The sequence below is a fragment of the Bubalus bubalis genome, chromosome 11, assembly GCF_019923935.1.
Source record: "Bubalus bubalis isolate 160015118507 breed Murrah chromosome 11, NDDB_SH_1, whole genome shotgun sequence".
Lineage (NCBI taxonomy): Eukaryota > Metazoa > Chordata > Mammalia > Artiodactyla > Bovidae > Bubalus > Bubalus bubalis.
Genome location: NC_059167.1, coordinates 18,131,098 through 18,151,081, shown reverse-complemented (window position 1 = coordinate 18,151,081; position 19,984 = coordinate 18,131,098). Strand labels below are relative to the sequence as shown.

Below are 19,984 nucleotides of genomic sequence, written 5' to 3'. Positions count from 1 at the left end.
AAGGCTTCAGCTGGGTGTGAGAGAATCCAGCTTCTGTGAGGACAGCCTAGCAAGCAGCACCTGGTGCTGCCAGAAAAGCAAGGCCCAGAAGTTGCAAAGAGGAGAAGCTCCAGGTTTACAGCCAAGGAAAGAGCTGCTTGGACGGCCCTTCTGATTTTCTTCAGAGGCAAATTCAAACTGGGCTGGTCCCTTTGCCTTCCCTGTGACTTCCACATGGAAGCTGGGGTGGGAGGGGGCGGTCAGTGAAGACCCTCAGCACACAGAACCCTCCTCTTCCTTGAGGGCCTGCCTGCGTGCACTGGGCCCCAGCTGGCCACCCTCACCCCCTGGGCCAGAGGCTGGGCTGCACTTACGGCTCGATGCTCACTGGGGTGGCCTCCCCCATCACAGAGAGCACAGGCGGGGTGACTTCGGCGCTATCTATGGGACAAAAGTTAGGTTAGGAGACGGCACCCTCCTCCCTTGAACACGGCCACCCTCCCCAATCGGGGGTGGCTGCTCTGTATGCACAGGAGCCACAGCGGTGACTCAGAGGTTCACACTGGGCAAGCAGGCACCCTGAGTCCTGGCTCTGCAGACTGCAACTGTGACAACTAGCTGTGACTTTTACCAAATACGTGGGTCCCTCCCTGTTCACACCTGCTACAAGGGGCTATTACTACCTATCTCCCTAAGATGATGTCAGGGTTCAATGAAATCATGCACAAAGCCCAGGCCTCAACCAATACTAGCTACTGTTATTACTACTACTACCAGTCACACTACTAGAGCTGCCCCGGGAGCTCCCACACGACAGCATCAAGTCCAACGTACAACTACGGTTGCTCTAGTACAAGAGGCAGACACTTCCGCTACAGGAGCGAGTTGGTGAAGGAGACCACTGTTTCGTAATTATCGCTTCACTTCCTGGCCAGGTTCTCTGCCTCAGTTTCTCCGAGCTGATCTTAATGCCCTATGCGATCAAGACACTCCCCCTTGCCTTCACAAACAAAATCTGCTGACTCCTCTCTGCAACCTGAGAGGAAATCTCAACTCCTCAGCTCAAGCGTCTAAGGCAGTTCCCCTGCCAACTCTGCCTCCCACCACAGCCTTGCCTGGACCGTCCATCCCTCGTGGCCCCTCGCGCTCCCTGCACGTTCCACCTCCCAGCCTCTGCACTTCTCCTTTCGTCAGCCCAGTGCGCCCTCCCCACCCGCTTCCTAGTTCAAGTTCAGCTCTAGCCCCACCCTCTCTTCAGTAAATGCTTTCCTCACCACCAGGGCTAGCAGCCTCTGCAGGCTCCCAAGCTTGAGGTCCGCTTCACTCACTGACCACTGATTCCCACCCTGCCTGGACGCTTGCTTCCCTGTCTCCCAGGCCTCCATGTCAACTCCCCAGTGACCCAGCACTCTCTCTGAACACACCACAGCGTCCCCCATGTTACTTGGTGCCCTCACAGGATCCGCTTCAGGCTTTACATCTAAGTGCAAGAAAAATACTCATGGATGGATAGGACCTCTTCTCTGTCGCCAAGCTGGTCTCTACAGTGACTTTCTTCTTGCACCACCGAGGCAGGGAGAGAAGCTTCCAAGCTTCCAGTTAAAAGTGGAAGAGCCAAAGGCGCATCAGCTCAGGGGCAAGTCATTTCTCACCCAGACACCAGGGGGCACCAGAGAGCCATGTCATGATGAGGTCAGGGTCAGAGGTTAATGCAGTGACTCACCCCTGTCCTATCTCTGGATAGGTTTACTTTTTCTTAATCCTCTCTATCACCCTGATAGGATTATCCCCTTTTTCTAGGGGAAATGTTGTGGAGTGGACAACATTTTTTTAGCTATTCACCACCTAGGCCAGCCAAAATGTCTGCTCTGGGCCAAAATGACTGTTGAAGAGACCCAGGAGACAGAATCTGCCACATAATATTAAGAACGAATGTGTCACATCAGAGACGATGTGAAGTGCTTTACGTGTCTTAATGCATCTGAACCTCACCACAACCCTCTGAGGCAAGCTATCAGGCTGAACCATAGGAAACTGCTGTTTGTGATTCTAAAAATAGCTGAATACATATTGGCATTTCATCATTAACCAAATACTACAAACGTCCTCACTTAAATACAGAAGAAACTGAGACCCAGGGAGTTCAAATGCCTTCCACAGAGGATGTAACAGTAAATGGTGGAATTGGGGTTTAAGCCTACCCCTATATGTACTTGTACCAGGACAACCTCCTTCTCTCTCAGAAGACAGACAGCAGAGCCCCTTTCCCCACAGCATTCCGGCTCAGTCCCCAGCAGCCCTAAGCCCAAGTCTTCCCTGTCCACCACCCTCCTCCCCTCCACACTGCCTTCTCCCGATGGCTGCCAGGGGTGGGGTTGGCGGGGTATCACTCACTAGACCGGAGCAGGGTGCGATGGGCACTCTTTGGCGTGATGGGAGGAGGGGCTGGGATGCTGCTGGTCGACATGATGGCATTGAAATAGAGTCCGGAGCCTTCCCGCACGGGGCTGAGGATGGGGGGTGGTGTGTAGGGGGGCAGCTCAAAGCTCCGCTCGGACGGGTGGTCGGCAAGGCGGACAGGGGAGCGCAGGTGGCTCTGGTAGGGGGTGATGTTGGAGTAGACGGGAGGGGCGATGAAAGTGCCCGCCTTGGTGGGAATGATCAGGGGCTCAGGTCTCGGCCGCTGCTTTGGTTTCCGCACTGAAGGCTCCCCCTCCAACTTAACGTTCATGTCCTCAGGCTGGAGAAGGAAACAGAACCAAGATGGCTCAGCGCCCCGCATCCTGGGAACACTGACGTCTTGACCACTGCTTGCCAGTCTCACCTCCGGAACTCAGTCTGCCTACCACACCTTCGTGGCCAAGGCAAGCCTGAGACAGGGAGCGGGGGTCAGCACATTGTCAAGGGCTAAATAGTAAATATTTTAGGCTTTGTGGGCCACATACACACATTCGTCAATGCATAGTCTTCAGTCTTCTCCTGACCCCACTCCTACCCCCGCTCTTTTTAAATAATCCTTTGAAAAGTATAAAAACCAGTCTTAGGGCTGGATTTAGCACACAGGCCACAGTTGCCAACAGCTTTTGTGAAGTATACTACAGGGCAGGGAACTACTGTGGTTAAGGGCCCAGGCACTGAGACTGGATCACTTGAACTGGGAGCTACTTCCTTTCCTTACCACTTAAAATTACTTAACTCTGTGCATTCTCGTTTTTAACATGGGGATAACAAATACCTACCTAAGGGGGTAGCTAAGAGGACTAAATGAATCAATACACGGGGATCACTGAGAACAGCACCTGGTACATAGTAGCTAATCAGTACTGGCTGCTATCACTACTTAAACCCCAAGCTCTCCATTAGATGGAGGCCCGTATCATGTGCCAAGACCCAAGCTGGGCATGTGCCCACATAGTGAACAGGACAGTCGTGTCCTTGAAGAACTTTGATTCTCATAGTCTTAGTCCTATGATCACAGGCTAGCCTACCTGTGCTGTCAAAAGTTAGCCCTCTTGGCTTACACTTCTGCCTGTTTGGTATCCCTCATGGGCCTCCACACAGAATAGAGGGCAGGGCTGTACAGGAATACAGGCCTCTCTTCCCTGCATCCCTACCCTCTCAAGAGAGAATGAAGTCCGACAGGAGTGAGCAAGTGACCTTGATCACTTCCCTGGGTGCACAGGTGAGACTGGCCACACTGACTGAGTGGGCCCAGGAACCACAGGCTTTCTGCCCCTTCCAGCAGAGGGCCCTGAGTCCCCATGAGGTCTTGGCCTTGTCTTTTAGCCATTTGCACCCTCTCTGCTGTTCCACAGACTAGGAAGAAAGGACACTGTTCATTTCCCCCCTACTTAGGGGTACAATATTGAGTGCACAGAAAGAAAAAAAAAATACAGTAGAGCCCAAAGCCCCCAAACTTGCTAGACAAGAAATGCAACATAAACTCAGTTAGCAGTAATGTTTTGTGATTTTATAAGGAAAATGGATTTAAACTCTTCTATTAATAAATTATCTGACTGCATTTTTCATATTGATTTTTTCAGTGTGATAATGATGTTATGGAAGGAAGGAAAGAAACAAAACAAAAGAATTCTTATGTATAATATGATGTACTTCAAATACAAAAACAAAGTATTTATGGTTAGAATAATGTGATGTTTGGGATTTGCTTCAAAAAAAAAAAAAAAAATCCAGTGGCAGGAAGAAGTGGAAGTACAAATGAAAGAAGATTGGTTGCATTTTGAAAAATGTAAAAGAGGGTGATGGGTAGATATTAGGATTCATTATACCACTCTAATTTTTGCACATGATCCAAAAGGTCCATAAAGAGAGACAGACAGACCTCCCCAAGAGCCTGGTATAGACAGAGTCCTCAGGCAGGATATAAGAGATCCAAATTCCAGGGCTAACTCTGCCACTACTTGGCTGTATGATCTTAGGTAAGCTCCCGGCCTTTTGGGGACCTATTTCCTCATCTACGAAATAGGCATGTTGAACAGTGTAGTTGCTTAGGCTCTGTCCTGCCATCCTCAGGACAAGCTGCCCAGGCCTCCAGCCTCCACCACAAGCTTTCCCCTAACCAGAGAACAAGATTCCAAAGAGCAGAGACTATGCTGCTGATGAAAATCTTGGAGCTCTCTTTTGTGTTACAGACACTAGGCATGCAGGCCAACTCTCCAGCTGAGAATGACTAAAAAATCCAGATTCAATACAAAGCCACATTTCTGTGGGTATCAAGAGAGCGAAGGAGTTGGCAAAGAATTAAAGTGTCAAGGTCCAGGGAAAAGAGGAAAGCCAAAAAGGTAAGTCCAGCATTTGCAATTGTGTTTTCCTGAGATAGATGCTGTTATGGAAGAGACAACTGAGAGGCTGAAAAACTGAGCAGAGCTTTTAATAACTTCAAGGATCCATCAGAATAAAAACTGGAGTTTAGAGCTTGCCAAAGAAGGAGGACCTGGTAAACCTGTAGGCTTTCAGCTTGGGACTCCAAAGGGCAACATCCTTGGAATAAAAGTGAATCAGAAATAGACTAGTTCTCAAATGGAATAATGCCTAGCTTCAAATTATCTGATTACGTTAAAGCAATCCACTATTGCTTGTGCTCTTTGCTACCTGTCAGATGCAAAGACAGATCCTCTCCAGGAGAGGAGAACATCATCCAGAGTCTTTAATTATCTCAACAGCTTTTCATATATAATGTCTTACATTCAATTAAAAATAACCAGATATACAAGAGAGCAAGAAGGGGTTTAAAAACAAGAAATAGCAGATAATAGACACAGATCCACAGGGATCTCATTAATGGAGCTATCAGATATAAACTTTAAGAAAACTATGCTTGGGAATTCCCTAGTGGTTCAGTGTCTAGGACTCAGCACTTTCACTGCTGGGGCCCAGGTCAATCTCTGGTCAAGGAGCTAAGATCCCATAAGCCACGCAGTGCACCGCACCACCCCCCTCAAAAAAAAAAAAGAGGAGAAAAGAAATACATGCTTAAGTTATGCAATAGACTAAAAGGCATGGTTGAGAGTCTCATCAAAGAACTAGAAACTCTAAAAATGAACCAAATGAAAATTCAATAACTGAAAACTAAAAACAAGAGTGCAATGAATGGGTTTAACAACCTATTATACATATCTAAAGAGAGAACGGGTGGACTGAAACAGGTCAGACTAAGGAAAAAAAAATAACAGAAAACATAGAACACTGAATGACAGACAAAATATGGGATACAGTGAAAAATTCTAACAAAATGTGTAACTGAAGTCCCATAGGAGAGGAGAGAGGAAATGGAGCAGAAGAAATATTCAAGAAGCACTCTAAACAGGATAAATACAAAGAGAATAATATTTAGGTATTACAGCAAAACTGCTGAAAACCAATGACCAAAAAAAAAAAAATCTTAAAGCAACAGGGATAAAAAGATACTTTACATTCAAAGGAGCAACAATAAGGGTTATAGTGACTTCTCAACACTGTAACTATAATAGAAGCCTGAAAACAACGGAATATCTCTAAAATGCCAAAAGAAAACTCACCAAAAACCTACCAACACAGACTTCTCTACCCAGCAAAGTTATTTTTCAAAAATGAACATGAAATAAAAACATTTTCAGAAAATCAAAGACTAGTAAGATTTATTACTAACAGACTCACACTAAAGGAAATACTAAGGGATGTTCTTCAAACAGCATATAAATGATTTGAGATGGAAACTTGCAGATACAAGAAATAAAAAACAATAAAACAATCTACATATATGAATAAATCTAAAATAAACAACTGAACAAAACAGTAATGTTATAATGTCCTGATAATGTTAAAATATATAGAGAAAGAAAATTCATGTCAACAATTCTACGAGTTAGGGATTAGGGGAAAATGGAGTTAAAAGGGTTATAAGAACTCTGCATTGTCCAAGAAGAGGTAAAGCACTAACTTATATTAGATTTCAATAAGCCAAGAATGCATTCTCTAGGAAACAGAGAATTAAGCTCTAATGTCATAAGGCATTCACTGTGTAATAAGTTAACCTCTCTCCAATGCATCTAGAATGGTACTAGCTATGTAACATCCTCCAGATAATTGAGAAAATGGTCACTCAAATCCCTTTCTGTAGGGCTTAGTTCTCTCATAGAACTCCAGGTTAAAAAAAGGCTCCTACGGTAATCACTAAAGGAGTAATACATCAAGTATATAACTAATAAATTAATAAAGAGGGGAAATGGAATAACAAACTCAATCAATCCAAAGGAAAACAAAAAAGAGGCGGGGGATTGGGGGGTGGGGGGTGGCTGGAGAAAGAAAATGTACCTGGCAGATTTAAACTGAAGTTTATCAGTAATTACATTAAATGTAAACCATATCAATGCTCTAACAAAAAGGCAAAGATTGTCAGAACAGATAATAACAAATCTTAATTGCATGCCACTTGAAAGATACACCTTTAGTAGAATGATATGGAAAGGCCGACAGTAAAAGATAGAAAAAGTACAGATCCCATCCTCCCACCCACACTAACCAAAAGAAAGTGAAGTACCTGACAAAGCGAACTTCAAAAGGCAAAAAAACTACTAAAGATATAACATTTCATGGTAGTTTCTATGCCAGTTCTAAATGAGCATGCAACAAACACTGCATCAAAATGTATAAAACAAGTACTGACAAAACTAAGAAATAGACAAAACCTCAATCTTAGGAGGAGGTTGCAACACACGTTTGTACTGAAAGAACAAGTAAACATTTCTAGGTGCCAGCGCTCAGCACAGGACCTGACCCATGTAAGAGGCCCAATCAAAATTTGTTGATCTGAAATAAAAGACTCACACACCCTGGATTTTCCTAAACAGTCCACATTTCAAGTATAAAACTGTTTCTTTGTTCTCTCTAAGTGCCATGTATCCAAAAGTTCCGTTTGGAAAATATAAATAATATCCCCACGGGGGCCTGAATCCCTCCTATACTGCCATGGTCTGCTTTTTCCCATATAATGTCACTACTAAGGCATCAGGAGCACTCAGGTACGGAGCTGTTTGCACGGGGCACCTCTCATACCTGAGCTGGGGCATCAGTCCCAGGGATACGGGTGGACCGCCGGCGGGTGACAATGACTGACGGCTTGTGTTCAGCGGGGTTCTGCTCGGGACCCTTTCCATCCTCATCAACACCTCCAGCTTGAGCTGCCTCAGTTGGGTCCACTGCCCGCACAGGCACAGACACTGGGATGATGAGGGGTACCATCCCACTGTCTTCTCGTGCTCGCTTGGCTAAGGCAGGCTCAGAAAACTCCACCCCACACTTCGTAGTTGAAGCCAACACACTTTTCCTCTTCTCCTCAGAGCCACTGGCATCCTGGAGAAGGGGAGTGAGAGGAAATGAAAACGCAGATGGTTAGAAGGTAAGTCCTGATCTGCTGGTCCGGGACCCCTAGTCCCATTGGACTCAGGCTCAAACACCTAGGATGGTTCCCAATGGTCCATGGCAACGTGGCCTTTCCCTGACCACCTTTCCCCCATCGTATTCCCAAATATTCTCCATCACCTCCCTTTTGCCAGGTTCTCCCATCTTGGCCTGAAGCAGGAGTCCCCAGATGGCCATCTCAGGCCACAAATGGCTCACAGACATGTTTTGTTTGGCCTAGACAGTGAGTGGCATGTGAAATAGCATCTGCATACTTAAAACATATCTCTGCAAAAGAAAATAAGCAAGGAACCTGTGGCAAAGTAAGGGTGGTTTTCATTATCTATTTCCCCACTGGCAGCTGGCTGAAGTCAATGCTACAGCCTCCTATACAAAAGTCTGGCTATACATATTTTGGGGATTGAGACCTCTTGTGAAGGAAGGGGCAAACACCGGCTTTGGAGTCAGATACTAGCTTCTATCGTACCTTTATGACCCTGGGAAATCCCAGCTGGGCTTTAGTTTCTTTAGCAATAAAATGGGGTAAATGCCAGCATCCCAGCATCCCTCCCATAAGGTTTGATGAGAAACTACTGTGATCAGGGATAAGAAACTCCGAGTACAACACAGGTGCTCAAATTCTATTCATTCTTTTTCCCTGTTTAGACTGTCTTTTCTTTCAAATCAACTTTCTTGCAAGATAATTAACGTGCAACAAATTGCACCTATTTTTAATTATAGTTTGATGCAGTTTGACAAGTATAACCGCCTGTGTAACCATGACCACATTCTTGTCTTTTAGCATACTGGATCTGGAAATGGTTTCACCTCCCCCTACTCCCAACCCTGCAAGACCCAAATGAAGAAGGCAACCCACCGCAAGGGGCACTACATTGCCCTGCCTGCAAGCCTGCATGTGAATAAAACCCGTCTTTCCGTCAAGTATGGATACACCTACATATCCATAGAGACTCTGTGCATGCGGGAAATTCAAAACTCTCTGAAATAGATGGGTTCTTTCATTTCCTTCAATGAAGGAAGAAAACTGCCCTTGTGGACCTGGAGTCCCTTGCTCTCCCCTGGCCCTAGACACGGCTCACCCTGCCCTCTGCCGGGTCTGCCCGCAGCCCCTGCCACTCACCTTTGTGTTCTGCAGCGAGGCCAGCTCCACTGCCTTCTGGGCCAGGGTCAGCAAATTGGCCTCCTGGGATGCCCGGCGCCTCCGTCGGGTGCTCTGGATCACCCCACTCCGTAGCACCTGCCCACAGTCCCCTGTGCCCACTGCCCGCATGCCCTCCTCACCACCCATGGCGGGAGTCTCCCGCTCCCGACCATTGGGTGCCAGTCTCTCCCCGTCAGACAACAACTGCGACTCCCTCAGCTCCAGCGGGAACCCCAGAGCTTCAGGATGGGGCTGCCCCAGCGGGCCGGGTGGCGGCTGCTGTGGGACCCAGTGATGTAGGAACAGGTTGCTGGCGGGCTCCTGCCCGGGCTGGGTGCCGGCCCCATCCAGGGCGGTGGAAGGCAAGACGCCCTCCTTAGAGAGGCGGCGGGAACGGCGGGGGAAGGCGATCTGCGCCTGAGGTAGCACAGGCTGCGGGGCTGACTCCTGCAGGAGGGCCTTGCGCAGTTCCGGGTTCATGTCAGGGTTGGGGGGGAAGTGGTAGGGTGCCATGCTGTGGTGGGCCAGGTGGGACTGCCCCAGCGGCCCGGCCGGCTGCAGGCCGAAGTCCTGGGGCTGCTGAGAGGGTGGTGGCTGCTGCATGGAGTAGAAGTTCTCCAAGAGCTGTATCTGGGGCAGGGCCGCCTGCTGCTGCTGCTGCTGCTGCTGCTTCTGGGGCGGGAAGGCCGTGACGGGGTTAGGGGGCGGCGGGCCCTGCCGGAAGACCTGCCGGTTCACCTGGTGGCCGAACGCCTGCCGGAAGGATTCCAGGGGCAGCGTCTGGTTTGGGGGCTTCTTGGCCATGTGGAAAGAGTTAAGGGGCGCCTGGGACCGCCCCACCTCCAGCTGCACCTTGGGCGGCACCATGGGCCGCACAGCGTTTCCGTAGCGGTCCAGTTGTGGCCCCCCCACCTTCTCTAGCTTCAGAGGCTCCGGGTGGTTGTAGTAGGTAGCGACCCCCATGCCAGGATGACCGCTCCCCTTGGGTCCGCTGTAGAGGGGCAGGCTGTGGCGGTTCCACGTCGAGTTGGGGGGAGGCTGGCCTGGCTGCTGCTGCCAGCCACTGTCGCTGACACCCCCGCCCCCTCCCCGCTCCGGGCCCCGCCCTGGAGCCATCACGGAGTTGGGCCACTTGACCGAGCCCACCTGCTGGGACAGCATGGTCCGCTCAGACCCGTACACCACTGAGTTGAGTAGGGCCAGGCTGTTGGAAGGGGGCAGTTCCACCGGCTGGGAGTGGGGAGCAGCCCCTGCTGAACCCTCGTGGGCAAAGTAAGGCTCCTCTTTCACTCTGGACTGCGGAGGGGCCGGGGGCTGCTGGGGGGCTTGCAGGGGCTGAGGCTGCTCCTTGGGAGTTGGTTCTTGGTCCCCAAAGAGGCAACGCTTCCGCTTGTTCTGAGCCTTGGGCTGGGCCTGGAGGTTCATGGTGTGGCCAACGGTGGCCCCGGCAGTGAGACCTACTTCACCAGTCGCCCATCCCCTGGGGGATGGTCCTGCTGGAAGCCTGGCCCTAATCCAGCAGCCAGAGGGGGGACCAGCGGAAATGCTGGATGATGCGGTCAGGCACAGGGAGAAAGAACAGCGGGCTCTTCCTTCCTTTCTGCAGAGAGGCTCTCGGGCTCCTCTACTCGTCCTGGGTCATGATGCTCCGCAGGGCCCTGGAGCCTGCAGACAGAAGAACAGCAACAGTGTCAGCCGCAGCCTCCCAAGGATGCCCCCAGAGGTCAGTACGCGTGTGAGGGGAGGGCCTTGAGGGTCCTGCAGTTCCACTGCCTCCTGGGGACAAGCTCGAGGCCACAGACTGACCATGGCGAGGCAGCAGCTAGGGCCTTGGGGGAGCTACCAGGAGGCAGCAACATCTCCCAGGGTGCTCTGGGACTCTCCCCTAGTCCCACTACCTCGCCCTACTGGTTAGCGTTCAAGACGGCTCATTTGGTTGTGTAACTTCCAAACTTGGCACACAGGCACCTGCCAAGGGGGCAAGCTGGGGCTGAGATCCAGCCCAAGCCCCTGCAGTCAAGTTGGGATAAGGGGTGACAAAGGCCATATGGGGTTCCCTTCTCCTCTGAAGCCAGGCCTCAGCCCACTGGGCAGCCAAGCAGGTCTTCTCACATCTCGGTCCAGGTAGTGGCCTCCCCAACAGAGCCAGCGGAGTTTTTTTTCAGCCAGTGCCTCCTCTGACACTCCACGCACATCTCAGACAGGAAATGGAGAAAACAGCAGCCGCTCCCAACTGTGCAGCTACAGGGTCGGGAGCCCCATCAGGCCCTTGCAGAGTTGAGGCCCAAGGGTAGGCTGCCGTCCTCTGCATATAGGTGAGGCCCCAGAAGGGTGTGTGTGCAGTCCTAACCCCACCCCTGGGAGGAGCTGCTGGGTGGGACTGTGGCAGCCACAGTCTTCCCCAAAGGAGCACGGAACCTGTTTTGCAACCTGGGCTGGCAGGAGACAGGATGCAGCCCAGTAGCTGGTCAGTCCCCGCCCACCCTCTTCCACCGCCAAAGAGCTCCTGGCATCTTGAGCAAAGAACAGCATAGCTGTGATACTGAGGGGAGGCAGATTTCTAGAACACAAGTCCTAAAGGCTTCTCCCTGACAAGGCATGACCAATGTGCTCACAGTGTTCCTATGTTTGCTTTGTAACTTGATTTAAAATCAACAATAGCATCGAAACATGTATAATATCCTATATGAAACGAATCGCCAGCCCAGGTTCGATGCATGATACAGGATGCTTGGGGCTGGTGCACTGGGATGACCTAGAGGGATGGTATGGGGCGGGAGGTGAGAGGGGGGTTCAGGATGGGGAACACATGTACACCCGTGGCGGACTCATGTTGATGTATGGCAAAACCAATACAATATTGTAAAGTAAAAAAATAAAATAAAATAAAAGCAACAACAAACAACCCAGCTCATTCTTTTTATCCTGCTACTGAAGAGAAGGCATCCAGACCAGTATTTTATAATTTAGGTATGTTTTTACTACTTGCATGCAAGTTATAACTTACACCTAGACTGTGCATGTATTTTTGAAGGCTTTTTCTTTCTTCGGAGAGGGTTGGTTTCATTTTATTTTGTTTTGTTTGCCTCTCTGGGGAGTTGGTGAGGGTGAGAGCTACATGGCCCACCTCTTGCCCACAATAAGATTCAGATCCAGAGTCACTCAAGTCTAGAAGGATCGGGAGGGGAGGGAGCTCGGGAAGCACCGCCCCCCCCGGCCCTGCCCCCGCCATGAATATATCTGCAGGTCCTGGCTGACCTCGGCATCAGAACCTAGACGCCCCAGGTGACCGTGAGCAGCCTGGGGAGTTCTCAGGAAACCAGCAGAGGGGCGCAGAGGCGGGCTGGCTGGGGTAGGGGCAGGCTCCGGTGTGAAGCCCTGGCTACACCCAGCGATGGCCCGGGCCGCGGGGAGGCGGCAGTGCTATCGCTCCTCTGCAGGCTTCCGCAGCTCCCTTCCCCTCCCAGAGCGGCTGTGACTCACTCCAGCCCCCCTGCTGCCTTTCACTTTCACCCAGCACCCAGAAGGGGAGGAACTTCCTCCTCCATTTCCTTCCCCAGCTCCCGGCCCTGCTGTGAGTGAGAGCGGCTCTCCGAGCGGCATCCCCTTTGTCTCGCCTGTGGAAGCTGGGGGAGGGCGAGAGTCACCCAGGCGCCCCTTCACCCACCCCCTGCCACACCCCGGGAGGATTTAGGAGGCAGAGAGCGCCGAGGCCACAGAAACCACCTTCTAAACAAACCCCTTTCTCTTGCTTTTAAACTCTCACGCCCCGACAGCCAAGCCAACACATGGAGCAGAGAGAGAGAGACCCAAAAGTCAGCCCCCAGACCGAAAACAAGCCTGGGAGCCACGGTGAAGCTGCAGGGTGGGACTGTCCCGGCCACAGGAGTTGGCTCTGCCTCTCCAATCAGAATGAAGCACTACGAGACAGAGGAAGGAAGGACATGTGTGTGTGTGTGTGTGTGTGTGTGCGTGCGAGTATGTGCATGTGTGTGTCTAAGGGGGGGTACGAGGGGGAGTTAGCAGGTCCATGTACAAGACAGAGGAAGGAAGGACATGCTGTGTGTGTGCGCGTGCGCACATGCGCGCATATGTGTGTGCGTGTACGTGTGAATGTGTGTGTAAGGGGGGGTACGAGGGGGAGTTGGCAGGTCCACGTACAAGACAGAGGAAGGAAGGACATGCTGTGTGTGTGCGCGCGCATGTGTGTGCGTGTACGTGTGAGTGTGTGCGTAAGGGAGGGTACCATGGAGAGTTGGCAGGTCCACGTGCCTCCAGGGAGCAGGGAGTCTCCCCTCCCCTGACAGAGCAGACACACAACACCCCCCACCCCATCCCAGCCCTACGGCCTGGTGAGCCGCAGCACAGGCTTGGGGCTTGGAGGAAGGGAAAGCCCACGTGGCCCATGGGCCCGGGTGCACGTGCGAGTGTGTGCCTGATGGAGGTGCCCAAGCACGGCCGCTCAGTGCAGAGGGGTTGGAATTGGGGCTGGGGAGGTCAGGGCAGAGTCTGAGAAAGGGCATCCGAGGCAGGGCTGCTTCTGCCCCAGTCCCACACTGGCTCAGCCGCAGCTGTTTGGTCAGGCCTGGTCTGCCGCCCACCCCTTACCCTGCCCATCAGGGAGGGCCTTGGCTCCTCACACCACAGCAGGTTTCCAAAGCTGCTGGGCCAGGGACTGGTTGAGAAAAAAAATCAAAGGGGCCAACTCTGGGGAGGCTGAAGCTTCTGCAGAGGCCTCCCTGTCACCCCCCCCCACACACACACTGGAACGCTGCTAATAATGCTAAGAGCACAGATACCCAAGACTGCGACCCTCAAAAGAAGATTATTGTCTGGGGGGATGGGGAAAAGAGTGGAAGCCTGGAGGTAGGAGGGGAAGACACACCAAGACAGGAGGGCAAGGAGAAGTAACAGTGGAGGCAGTAGTCAGTATTTATAATAAGAACGAGAGTGCACCGTGCCAGGCAGATCCTAAGTACTCTGCACATGTTTAATTCCCACAACAGCTTTATAAAGCAGCATGAAGCCAAAGTATGAAGCACTGTTATTTAAACCTCTATTTTACAGGTGAGTTAGGCTCTGAAGGGCTAAATAACTTGCCAAAGGTCACACGGTAATGATCCTGCAGAGCCAGGGCTTGAACTCCAAGACCAAACTCTCATTCCTCATTCCTAAGACATACTACTGGGCTTCCCTCATAACAGTTGGTAAATCATCTGCCTGCAATGCAGGAGAGCCGGGTTCAATTCCTGGGTCGGGAAGATCCCCTGGAGAAGGAAGTGGCAACCCACTCCAATATTCTTGCCTGGAGAATTCCATGGACAGAGAGGAGTCTGGCAGGCTACAGTCCATGGGATGGCAAGCGTCGATCCCAAGAGTCACATGACTTAGTGACTAAACCACCACCACCAAGGCATGCTGCTAAGACACCGGGGCCCTCTCTGCATACCACCCTCCCAGAGCACAGCAAGAATTGTCTGGATACAGATCTCCCTCCTCACTGGTGCTGGGAAGCCCCTTAACTGAACAGCTGCCGGGTAAACCTCTCCTATTTTGCCCCAGTACAGCTGAGGCCCTCAGACCTGCAGGCAGAGAAGGAAGAGGGGTGGAGGGGCCCACACCACAGAGGTGCCAGCAGCCGTGGGAGGTCCACTCACAGGGAGGACCTGAGACTGCACTGGTCACTTCCACCTCAGTCTCAGAGCTGGACCCTCCAGCCCCTGCACCCCTGCCTCAGTTCTGGGGGCTGCTGGTGGGGCTTCCAGCTCTGAGCCCACTCATACCTCACAGCCTGCAGCTCTGCCCAGGCCCAAGCCACATCCTCCCTTTTCCTGTGCCCCAGCCCTCCTCCTCTGTCCCTCCTGTGGAAGTCAGCCTGGCCTTCCTCACAGTGAGGGAGAGGTAGGAAGCCATCCTTTCTGAAGGTTCCCGGCCGATGCAACCCTGAGGTTGCAGGGAACAGGGTATAAGGAGGAACTCCTGCAGGCAGCTCGCCCTTGGGACCAGCTGCAGGGCCTCTGACAAACAGATGCAGAAACACGGCAAAAGGAAACCCACAGACATCATGGGGCCCCAGACACTCACACCCGCTCTATCAGTCTGTCAAGGCTCTATGCACTCTTGCCTTCCTCCGGGAGCCTCGCTGCTGCAACCCGTCCCTGACCACACCACAGACAGCCCTGGGCAGAAGACACAGCCAGCATCTGATCTCAACAGCCAGGGACGTCTGGGGCTTTCAGGAGGACCTACAGTGAGAAACACTTTCTCTCTACAGAGAAAAGCAGTGTGCACGAAGAAAAGAAAACAGCACTGAACCTACACGTGTTCTGCAGACACGGGACAGAAGGTGCCCAAAAGGCTCTTGGGTGTTCTGTGCTGGTGGTGACACCATGCCCTCCAAGGACGGCAACTCGAACACACACTGCTCCCCACGTGCCATCAGCAGCCCAGCTGCATGTGGACATTGACTGGGAGAGGCCAGTGAGCCCTCAGTGGCCATGGGGCTAGACCATGGCCACTAAGGGGACAACCCTCAAGCTTGGGGAATTCGGTGCAGTCATCCGAAAGACAAGACTGCTGTGAGTCAAGGTTACAGAGGCCAGGAAAGGGGTGCCCAGCCCAGTCCCAGTGGCCTCAGGGCCTCAGCTCTGGCCTGGGGATGATGGAAGGATTCCTCCACCCCAGGATGCTAATGCTCCAAGTTCCTGCTCTTACCTCCGCCACCCCTAGCCCCACAAACTCAGCACCGGGAAGAAGGGGAGTCAGAGCTCATGCGTCTCCAATGTGAGGCAAACAGACCTAAATACGGCACCCAACAAGGACCCAGATCCCTAGGCCAGCCAGCTCCATATCTAGCTATCTTAGGACAAAGTCTAAACTCCCTACCCGGCCCACAAGTCCCTGCAGACTTGGGCTTCTGCCATTTGTGTCAACACTCCATGCTGGAGCCATCATTCAGAGCGGCTCCTGCTCCAAAACGCCATTCCCGCTTTGTTCCAGGTCTCTGACCAGGCGTTTCCCCTGCCCAGAACACCTTTCCACCCTTCTCATCTGACCAAATCCTGCTCATCCTGCAGATCCGACAGACACTGCTTCCTCTGGGAAGTCTTTCCTCATCCCAAGTCAGAGCCAGGGACTATACTCTGAGCCCATAATACCTCCTAAACGCCATGGCTGGGCTCAGCCCACTGAATTCCAGATGCCTATTTCTTTGTCCCCCAGCAGACCACAAGCTCCAGGGGGCCAGAGTCAACAGATCATTGTACCTTGGTTCTCGGCTTGTACCTGCCTCTTAGGTTGCTCATTCAAGACTGCGCCCAAAGTGAGTCAGAGCCCTGCCTAGGCAGGGCCACTGTTCATGCCTGTGTGTCCACCCTGGGCTCCTGCCCAGCTCTGAGTTCCGGTCCCTCTCCCTGATGTACATCAGAGCTCCTGAGCACATCACCCTGCAATGAAGTGAAGTCCAGCCTTATAACCCCATCAGTGGCCCCAGACCCCATCCACTAAGCTGAACACAAATCCTTTTCCAACTGTAGGCCCCTAAGCTACCTGTCCCCTGACTATCACTCACTGCCCCACATGCAGGTCAGAACGACTGAGAAAGTGCTAGCCCCCCACTGTTGTCCCCTGGCCCATTCTTTTTTCCTGCAAGGCTTCCCACTCCTGCCTAGACCAAGGCCAGGGACATGAGCCTGTGGATCTGTTTACCTCGTGCCCTGACATGGCTGGGCAGAGCCAACATGTCTGGCTACAATGCCCAGGGCAGTGACGAGAGGCCCTTTCCAGAGGAGCCTGGCACGGCCCTGCTGGCCCTCCAGCCCAGGCTCATATCCTGAAAAGTTCTCGCTCAGATATTCTGGGCCCATTGGCTGCAGGCAGACGGCAAATGGCCCACAGCTGCCATCTTGGGCCAGCTAGAGTTGCCCAGGCCCTAGGTAGACCTTGCCTCTGGGCACAGTGTAATCATTTGCAGTGCTGTGTGCCCCTCTCTAACTGGAAGTTCACACCCAGGCTGAAGGGCCCCATTTTTCCAAGCCACTGGACACACAAGTCCTGTTCTCAGGAGGCATGCAAAACCAATAAGGAAGGAGATGCCAGCCACAGAGATGAGGACCTGCCTCCCACAAGTGTCAGTTCCCCTGGGGGTGTAAGAGAGCAGACCCATGATCTGCCTGTTCCAAGCCCAGAGAGAGTCCTCGGATTATCACTTCTCCAGACTGAACCTCAGCCTTGAAACGCAGAGGTCAGGCTGACAGGCCAGGGTGTCACGAGTCCCAGGGGTCCCAGCTGTGAAGCTGGACAGGCTCAGAGGCTTGGCCAGGGTTCGAGCTGCCTGCAGTTTGAGCTTGGACTGTAACAATGCCAACACAGAGATGCTTTTAAAGGGATACAAGTGAGAGGAAATCCTCTGCCATAGGAGGCACCCACTATGGGGCTTCATTCAGGCATCTCCCTTTATCATCCCGTCCCCTACTGTCCCTACAAACACCCCCAGGATATCTGAGAAAGTCGGGACACCCAGATCGTTTTACAGCAGGGAAGCTGAGGCAGAGAGAAAACTTCGAGGTCGAGGCAGAGCCTGGAAAGGACTGAGCTCCTGGTCCACCTTTTGTCCGCACTCGGGGGGGGATTGGCCTGTTTTCCTCCTGGGCAAGGGCCACCGAGGACCACAGGCAGCTCAGGAAATCCCCTTCTACAGCACTCGGGACTTCCGGGGGGGAGGGGGAAAGTAGAAGCTGGCAGGCTTGGGCTGTCTCCAGAAGAGACAAAGCAAGTGTCCCTGCGGCCAGCCCTTCAGTGACTGAGCCTCTGGAGACGGCTTCATGGGGACTTCACAACTGTCTCTAGGCCCTACAGCGTTCACACCACCAGAGGCTGCTCCAACTCCACCCTCCCCTTCTGGAAGGGCCTGGCTCCTCTTCTGGAAGGGCCTGGCTTGCTGGCAGGTCTAGGGCAGGGCTCCCTGGAATCTGTGCCTGAGCCCCAGTGCCAGATTCTGCCCCAGACTAACATACAGAGAAGGCCACTCGCAGGGACCTCCCTCATCGTGGCCCTGTCCTGCCTGCTCCCCTTCTCTCTCATACACACACCCTTCTGTAGCCCTGCAGGTTTGCCCACGGTCCCTTCATCCACTCAACAAGCATTTGGTGAAAACTGGCTATAAGCCAGGCTCTGAGGAGACACAGGAGATGAGGTACAGTCCCTACCCACACAGAGCTACCAGTCCAGTGCGGGAGAACAGAAACACAAATATATTATAATGCAAGGTAGCCCGTCCTGGGGCTCGAGATACATGCAGAGAACAGGTGACCCTGGGAAGAATTCCCTGACTTTGAACCTTGGCTGGAGCAGTTCGCTCTGCCTGGAAGCCCTGCTGCCACTCTGACAACCTGCCTCCCTTCAAAGCCTACCTCCTCCAGGCAGCCCTCCAGCACACACTGTTCGCACCCTTTCTGAATCTGCATGCTTTTACTCGGTGTTAACCACGTGACCACAAGGCTTCTTCAGTTCCCTTCCATTTCTGCAGCAAGGCGGGGAGAAGCAGGGCCTGGAGGCAACGTGGCCCAATGGAAAGGAAACAGTGAACTGGTTGTCAGGTAACCATGTCTGGTCTAGAACCCACCACTCATTGGTTTCTTCTGCCTTTGAGGAATTTAGGAGCGAGGGAGAGGGGGACCAAGGCCTGCGTCCAGGAATCACTTTTGTGACAAGCAACTGCCACAATACAGAGTAGCCACTAGCTCTGCTCATGTGTCCAATGAGTGTGAGTATTGCTTACTTGTACAACCACTTATTCCCACCTGAGAAAGGAGGAAAGGTTAGCTCTGAAAAGTAACTTCTACCAGGTCACAGCCTGAGGTCCCAAGGGAAGAGCCAGGATTCTAACCCAAGCCTGCCATCAGGTCTCTATCACACTCTGCTACCTGTCAGTGCTGAGCAGTGGTTCTCAAACCCACCCTGAGAGATTGGTTCACGGGTCTGGTAACGGGTCTGGTAACGGGGTACAGGCTCCAGGTGGGGAAATCTGCAGTGCTTTCTGAGCAGCCCAGGGGCTGCCTGGGTGCTGGAGCAGAGGAAAGAATAGAGGTCAGATCCTGGCCCGGGGCAGTTTCCAAGGACCTACTGCGTCTCACTCCCCTGGGAGCCACCAGCCAGATCACCGTACCCTGCCCAGGAGGCATGAGGGGTCCCAGGAGCCCTAGGGCTGACTGTGGCTCTTACAGGGCCTAAGCCCCACCTGAGCTTTTACTACCTGGCAGACACTGTGCTGAGCACACCGCAGGCAACATCTTATTTAACCCTTATTCTTCTTTGTCCCATTTTACAGGTCTGGAGTGATATCTATTTAACACAAAACAAAATAATATAGTAATAGAGGAACAAAAAAAAAAGACATCAGACACGGTAATCAAACAGCAAAAATGGCAGACATATAATCCAATCTTTTCAATAATTATTTTAAAGGTAAACAGATTAAACACCCCAATTAAAAGGCACAGGTTGGGGAAATAGATTAAAAACAAAACAAAACCATGATCCAACTGTTAACAAGAGCCACACACTTTATATTCAAAGACACACATAGGTTGAAAGTAAAAGGAGGGGAAAAAAAGTATACCGTGCTAACAGGAACCAAAAGAGAGCTGGAATGGTTCAGCTAATATTAGACTTTAAGACAAAAACTCTTAGAGACAAAGGAGGATGTTTCATAATGGTAAAAGTGTCTATTCATCAACAGGATATTATAAACGTATTTGTACCTAACAACAGAGCCCCCAAAACACATGAATCAAAAACTTTCAAAACTGAATGGGAAAACAGACAATTCAACAATAATATCTGAAGCCTTCACTTTCAAGAGTGGATAGAACAGTTAAACAAAAGATCAACAAAGAAACGGAAGACTTGAACACTATTAAGCAAAGAGACCTAACAGATATCCAT

General features: G+C 51.8%; 1 protein-coding gene and 1 long non-coding RNA gene across 5 annotated transcripts in view; one reads left to right on the top strand and one right to left on the bottom strand.

Annotated features, from left to right (window-relative positions):
* MIDEAS (mitotic deacetylase associated SANT domain protein) overlaps positions 1-19,984 on the bottom strand; it is a 72,588-nt gene that overhangs the window by 11,152 nt on the left and 41,452 nt on the right. For all 4 annotated transcript variants that reach the window (XM_006046575.4, XM_006046574.4, XM_006046578.4 and 1 more), the window contains exons 2-5: positions 9,020-10,705; positions 7,534-7,830; positions 2,374-2,719; positions 354-420 (exon numbers count right to left, since the gene is read on the bottom strand). In XM_006046575.4, the coding sequence (XP_006046637.1) occupies positions 354-420; positions 2,374-2,719; positions 7,534-7,830; positions 9,020-10,465 (2,156 nt within the window). In that variant the 5' untranslated portion in view covers positions 10,466-10,705. The remainder of the gene's footprint in view (positions 1-353; positions 421-2,373; positions 2,720-7,533; positions 7,831-9,019; positions 10,706-19,984) is intronic.
* LOC123327973 lies at positions 7,790-8,820 on the top strand. The gene is made up of 2 exons (XR_006542634.1): positions 7,790-7,876; positions 8,681-8,820. It is a non-coding gene; the product is annotated as an uncharacterized LOC123327973 (long non-coding RNA).